Source organism: Platichthys flesus, chromosome 19, assembly GCF_949316205.1.
Source record: "Platichthys flesus chromosome 19, fPlaFle2.1, whole genome shotgun sequence".
Classification (NCBI taxonomy): domain Eukaryota; kingdom Metazoa; phylum Chordata; class Actinopteri; order Pleuronectiformes; family Pleuronectidae; genus Platichthys; species Platichthys flesus.
In genome coordinates this window covers 300,643-307,981 of record NC_084963.1, presented here as the reverse complement: position 1 = coordinate 307,981, position 7,339 = coordinate 300,643, and the positions used below count along the sequence as shown (strand labels likewise).

The 7,339-nt window shown below is 43.7% G+C and overlaps 1 protein-coding gene across 1 annotated transcript; it reads right to left on the bottom strand.

Annotated features, from left to right (window-relative positions):
• Positions 1–386: 386 nt before the first annotated feature.
• dcp2 (decapping mRNA 2) lies at positions 387–7,091 on the bottom strand. Its single transcript, XM_062413063.1, has 11 exons — positions 6,796–7,091; positions 5,262–5,413; positions 4,405–4,532; positions 4,140–4,238; positions 3,904–4,056; positions 3,710–3,822; positions 3,135–3,239; positions 2,696–2,804; positions 2,241–2,342; positions 1,984–2,035; positions 387–1,314 (listed from the first exon to the last, which is right to left on the bottom strand). Exons 1-11 carry the CDS (start codon positions 6,861–6,863, stop codon positions 1,196–1,198), a joined length of 1,200 nt encoding a protein of 399 aa, XP_062269047.1. The 5' UTR covers positions 6,864–7,091; the 3' UTR covers positions 387–1,195.
• Positions 7,092–7,339: the final 248 nt, after the last annotated feature.

The following is a 7,339-nucleotide window of genomic DNA, read 5'->3' as shown; positions in this document are numbered from 1 at the left end:
GTAATCTATCTGGATCTTCATTGGAGCCAAAGACAATTTACCACGTTTCAACCCAACAGAGTATATATGTTGGTTTAATAACTAGTACTGTATATTTATTATGTAACACAGCTTGTAAAAACTACATTGAACTTGATTCTTTCAATTCCAGACTACAGAACTTCTCTTCCTCTAAATCTCTTCTAAGTTTTCTTACACACATTTTAAATAAGAACATTATGATGGATTCAGATGTCTCTTCAGGATCATGTTCCTGTGACACATAAACAAACCAGAAAACACTGACGTTCCTGTGGACGCAGTGTTATCAAGACGTTCTCCAGGGGAACAGAGCCTGAAATATTATCTCAAACTAGTTAATCTAGTTAAGAGTCAACTGTCAAGAGTTAAAAATCAGACTTTACTTTATTCACAGTCATAACATCAGTCAGGACAACTGGAGATCAGCATCTGTACAGTCAGTAATAACAAAGAACTCACATTCAGAACGTAGATTCTTAGACTGTGGGTTGAACTCTACAGACTTTGGAAACAGTTCATTATTCTATGAAAAGTAACCTTTGCTCATGTCTTCAGGTGAATATGTGAATATCTTCACAGTAGGGGTCCTCTGTCAAGAGTCTGAATGTTATCCTGCTGACTCCACTCTGTGGCACACGTGGGTCATGAAGAACACAACCGAGAACTTGTCTGATAAAACTGAACAGGTATTTAAACACGTAAACCTGTTCAGGACGTTATGATTTAACATGACTGCTAAAAATCTGGCAAACACAAGTGGGTCAAATTTAGGCAAACATCTACAACAATGTACAGAAGCTCGTGGCTGACTATATTAAAATGCATCTACTGAGGCAAATTGAAATGCATTTTTGCCTTCTGTGTATATTATTTGTGAGAAATTAAAAAGTCAATGCCAGAGAGAGAATGTGTTTCTGTGTGCTACACTGCCACAACCATTGAAATGAACATGAAAAGGACTTTCTATTTTCCATTCTTAAATTGGTTGTGTGATGATCCTGACATGGAAAATCCACCGAAATGCTAGTTTAGCATTAAAATTGTGTTTGGATTTTTTATCTAGTTTTTGATGAGCGTGAGAGAAGAGGATGTTTTCATGGTGGTTTGTTTCACGTCATCAACAGTGAGGCCATATTTGGATATTGTTGCAGGAGTGGCACAATGCTTCATCACGTCAGTAGTCAAAGCATTTCATGATGGCTTCTCTGTCGAATCTGAAGTTGAGGAAACTCTTGGACGAGAGCAGCTGCTCAGAGTCTCTGCTGAGGTCGACGGAGCTGCACTCAGACCCATCTGTGGAAAGAAAAGCTTCTTAACAGTTTACAGTTGTGGAGGACGTTCACTTAGCATTTCATCTCCGCAAGCTAAAGCTGGAACAATAGGGAAAACAAAGTTTTTCCCCCCATTTGGTTTGTTGTTGTCTCAACATTCAGTGAAACAGGTGAAGTCTGTTCTCAGTCAGATGGTTTGAGGGACATGAAGCTTTGGTCTGAACCACTTCTGTACAATCAGAGCGGTTGCCTCTCTAGTGCATCATTTCATGTGATGGTCAGGAGAACCATGTCCAACTTAGTCTCTTATCACATCACCCCCTTAGGCTCACAATGCAACACGATGTATCTGTTACAGATCAACAGCGCCCCCTGCAGCCACATGTGGGGATATCTTCTCTCAGTTACATAGAGCAGATGTTCAGGGAGTGAAGGAGGAAACTTTCTCCATGTTCACACTCAACTCAGTGATAAATGCAGATTTTTTTAATCAGCACTTATTACTGAATTGTCCACATATTATTTGTTTTTACAATTTGAAAACCAGGAAAACATTTTACACTTCAACAACACAATCCAAGTATGAACATTATGTTGTTATTTTATCGGATCGAGTGGATGAGTAGATCATTATATTGAGTTAATACATTTCAGATTCATAGTCAGTAAAGAGTAACTGTGTAAATCATACTTCTCTCAAAGCTGTCTTGCAGTCGTCTGGGTTGAAGTCTTTTATCGTCCTTCTGTAGAAATAATAGAAGAGTTCACTGCTTGTCTCTAAGAATTACTTATGTATCAAGACAATCATTTACTAACTCTACATACAGGGCTTTGAGAAATGGTCAAGGATCCACTGGCAGAATAATCTGTACATTTCTTTATTTGAACTTTATTCTTGAAATCTCAGAATCTCACTAAAAACTGAGTCCAACATAGTTTCATACTTACTAGAATGGTTTTCCCCGGCTGGTTGCTGGCTCCATTGTCGTTGGCTCCTTTCTTCACGACGGAGTCCTGACCTTTCTTCCCATTGCTCTTTAAGACTGGGTTCTACAGAATACAGAAGAGGAGTCAGGAGCAGCTCTCGCTCATTCTGCTTCGGGTCAGATGCTTTTATTTTTTTGTTGGAAAATGTTTTGGATGGTTTATAAACCTTTAGGAACAAATGGATTAGAGGTCAAGGGAAAAGTTTGAAGCATCATATGACCTTTTTAATTAAGAGTTTATGCATCGATGAAACCTAACTCCATTAATAACATTTTACTGCTGCTGGTTGTGAACTCCTACAGTTGAATGCAAATGCCTAGTAAATATACCAGACCATTTTATCCGAACCCTTTAAGACCAGTACAAACCAAGCACAGAACAGAAGTGCACAGTGTGTGTAACCGGTCTAGTCTGACCTGGTTCGGCTCGGACTGGCTCAGCTGGCCCGCAGCCTTCTGCGACGTGTGTTTAGTCCAGCCGTTCCCAGGAAATACATAGGTCCCAGTGAGGTGGCGGGATTTTGACCTGAAAGAAGATAAATCACAACGTTGATACTTTCTATTGAACAGGATGGACGGTCAGCAGTTGGTGAACCCCCCCGCTCCTTGTGTGTTAGCAACAGTGGTTTTCATAAGTGGTGGATTTCTATATGTAATATATATTCATATATTCAGAGGACTGAGCGAACGTTACTTATAGTTAAATTAGTGGGTTATGGATCTAACTTTGGGCTGAACTCAGTTGTTCTGTTTGTGAGAAACCAACGAGCAGAGCGAAGCTACTGTGGGAAGCTTGTCCACAGCTCTCTGACACGGGTCACTCCCAGTTTCCCAGTTCTCCGGACGTGTTGCTCACCGGACGTTGTCTGAAGGTTTGCCTGGAGTGCTGCTGCTGCTGGTGAGGTCCTCGTCGCTGTCGGTCGACTCGCCCTTCAGGCGGCTGATCCATTCTCGCAGCGGCCTGAACAGACAGGAAGTAGAAAGTGTGTCATCAATTCTAATCCACTGCTGTGATGGAACCAAGGCAGCCGCACATTGTTACTTCTACATTTCTCTTTGTATAGACGGAGCAAACATGATATTAATCTATCAATACATAAATAATGTAATGCAACACGTGCTATAAAAAAAACAAAGAAAAACACTCACTTCATGCACACAGCAAAATAAAGTAAACAGGAGAAGCAACGCTGTCGTAAATCGTATTCATTTGAAATGAGGAAACACAAAAGGAAGCAAAAATAAATATATTCAAATAAAGCGAAAAATAGAATGAAATAAATCTGTAAGTCTAAGATGTTGAAATGAAAAGGTCCAAATAATATTTATATCTATACATTTTCTTTCTAAATGTCTATAAGAGGCAGAATGTGATATGAGGTCGACCCTGTCGTTACTTTATTCACAATTAAAACCGTTCATCAAACGCACCTTATGAATGGAATGGCCATGAAGAACCTGTTGGGGGCCAGTCCCAGTTTAGACTTCGGGGTCATGTCGTTCCTGTGACAGGGAAGCTTCTCGATGGGGAACCACTCGATGTTCTACAGGAAACGAGGAAGATCGTGAAACATCGTGTCGGCCAAGAAAAGCTGTAGAGCAAGCGTCTGAGTGAAGGTTCCTACCCGGATCTCTTTCCTGGTTTTGGGGTTGAACTTCGTGTCCTTGGTCACTCCTGGTATAATGTAGAGCCTCACCACCTGGTCCGTGATTTTCTGCTCGATGTACGCGTCTTTGCAGATTCGATTCTTGATGTCGAAGCTCGTCTCCTCCATCACCTGGAGAACCACAGAACTTTGAACTAAAAGCACGGATTACAGCTTTCGGTGGTTTCATGTGAAGAAAAGAAGCCGGAGCTTACCTCGCGCACAGCACAGTCGTGAGGAGCTTCGTCCTCGTTCACTTTGCCTTTAGGAAAGCCCCAGCCAGACTTGGCGAGGTATCCCTGAACCAGAATAACCTGAAGAGAAGAGGCAGCAGGAAGCCTCAGCATGTGGGAGGTGTTATACAACAGCACCAGGTGAACTGTAGTGAGCCCCTTCATAATAAGACTATCAGGAGTCTCTCTGAGAGTAGAACAGTTATTATTTTATTATGTCAGGTATGAGTGTGCAAATACAACTCACGTTTTCTAAAGATTCATCTAAAATGATGGCTCCATAGGTCGGAACGCCCATCTTGTACTCCTTCCACTGTTCCAGGACCTTCTGCACGTCCTCTCCATGAGGCAGGAGAAACGGACAGTGATGGAAAAGTTCGCAGCTGTCAAGGAAAATAACTGAGACAAGAAGAACCTGAGGAGCCTGAAGAACCTAAAGAGCCTGAAGAACTTAAAGAGCCTGAAGAACTTGAAGAACCTAAATAGCCTGATGAGCCTGAAGAACCTGAAGAACCTGAAGAACCTAAATAGCCTGAGGAGCCTGATGAACCTTAAGAGCCTGAAGAACCTAAAGAGCCAGAAGAACTTAAAGAGCCTGAAGAGCCTGAGGAGCCTGAAGAACCTGAAGAACCTAAACAGCCTGAGGAGCCTGATGAACCTAAAGAGCCTGAGGAGCCTCAAGAACCTAAAGAGCCTGAAGAACCTAAAGAGCCTGATGAACCTAAAGAGCCTGAGGAGCCTGAGGAGCCTGAAGAACCTAAAGAGCCTGAGGAGCCTGAAGAACCTAAAGAGCCTGAGGAGCCTGAAGAACCTGAAGAGCCTGAGGAGCCTGAAGAACCTGAAGAGCCTGAGGAGCCTGAAGAACCTGAAGAGCCTGAGGAGCCTGAAGAACCTAAAGAGCCTGAGGAGCCTCAAGAACCTAAAGAGCCTGAAGAACCTAAAGAGCCTGATGAACCTAAAGAGCCTGAGGAGCCTGAAGAACCTAAAGAGCCTGAGGAGCCTGAAGAACCTGAAGAGCCTGAGGAGCCACCACTCAAACGGGACACGATCCTTCACTTCATCCTTCACTTCATCCTTCACCTCATCGTTCACATGTCAGGATATCAGCTTTGGCGAAGTCCCTGATGCCGCAGCTCGGGGCCCCGGGCGTGTTCTGCATGCAGAAGTCCAGGTAGAACCAGTGGGCCAGCTCGATCTGGAAGCACACCCGGATGGCGTTGTCCCGCTCCTCGCTGGGGATGTGCAGGATGAAGCGGCTGCAGCACAGGACAGACAGGGGTTAGCATGACGGGAGGCCAGGGCCAATCACAGACCAGTACAGACACTGTGTGAGAGACAGGGGGTTAACATGCCAGGAGGCCAGGGCCAATCACTGACAACAACAGACACTGTGTGACAGCAGCAAGAGATAGCGTTGGTTAAAATGCGAAGAGACTAGACCCAATCACAGACAACTAAAGACACCAACAACAACAACCCCACAACTACAGATAACATGTTACAGCTGCTAAGCTAACAACAACAACTACAAACACTGTAACAGCAGCTAAGCTAACAAAACAACTACAGACACTATGTAACAGCAGGTTAGCTAACAACAACAACTACAGACACTATGTAACTCACAGCTAAGCTAACAACTACAGACACTATGTAACAGCAGGGTAGCTAACAACAACAAATACAAACACTGTAACAGCAGCTAAGCTAACAAAACAACTACAGACAATTTATAACAGTACCTAAGCTTTCAACTACAACTACAGCCACCTACAGACACTATGTAACAGCAGGTTGGCTAACAACAACAAATACAGACACTGTGTAACAGCAGCTAAGCTAACAACTACAGACAATGTGTAAAAGCAGCTAAGCTTTCAACTACAACTACAGCCACCTACAGACACTATGTAACAGCAGGTTAGCTAACAACAACAAATACAGACACTGTGTAACAGCAGCTAAGCTAACAACTACAGACAATGTGTAAAAGCAGCTAAGCTTTCAACTACAACTACAGACACCTACAGACACTATGTAACAGCAGGTTAGCTCACAACAACAAATACAGACACTGTGTAACAGCAGCTAAGCAAACAACTACAGACAATGTGTAAAAGCAGCTAAGCTAACAACAACAGTTACAAACACTGTAACAGCACCTAAGCTTCCAACTACAACTACAGACACCTACAGACACTATGTAACAGCAGGTTAGCTAACAACTACAAATACAGACACTTCAACAGCAGCTAATCTAACAAAACAACTACAGAGAATTTATAACAGCACCTAAGCTTCCAACTACAGACACTGTGTAACAGCAGCTAAGCTAACAACAACAATTACAGACACTGTGTGAGGGACAGGGGGTTAGCATGCCAGGAGTCCAGGGCCAATCACAGACAACTACAGACACCTACAGGCACTATGTGACAGCAGTTAAGCTAACAACAACAACTAAAGACATTGCGTAACAGCAGCTAAGCTAACAACAACAACTAAGACAACTACAGACAATGTGTAACGGCAGCTAAGCTAAGCTAACTTGAGCTACCAACAACAACAACGCTGCTGACTTTCTGCTCCACAGTAAACGTCTTCATGAAGACACTGTGTCGGTGCCCGTCGGTGTTACCTGCAGAGATCGTCCAGGACCCCGGACGGGATGTCCACTCTCTTGTTTTCCATGTTGGTTGAAAACATCCCGACGGAGGCTCTCACAGAAGCCGGAGATGGAGGCAGGGGCGCGGGAAGCTACTTCCGTGTGTGTCCGCTCATGTTGTTTCACAGCTCCACATCATCCACATGTGAACCAGGTCTGAGTCCGCAGCGCAGCAGAGAAACTACCTCAACTCTTCCTCCTGCTCTTCTTCGCCGTCGTCGTCCTCCTCCTCCTCCTCTTCTTCTTCTTCTTCTTCTCGTCAACTTCAGGGTGGGATGTTTGTGCTGCGTTCACGGCACACAGGGTGGAGGGGAGAAACGAGCACTCGTGTATGATATAATATTTAAACGAGAGTAAGTGATGAACTTCGTCTGACGAAGTCATTAACCCGAGGACACGAGGAGGAAACTGTCGGTGAACCTGTTCAATGTGTTTTACTTCCACCTCGAACCTAGGATGAAGTGACGGAGCTGCACTTCATATCATGTGACCTGTTTCCTGCGGTGAAGCTACGATT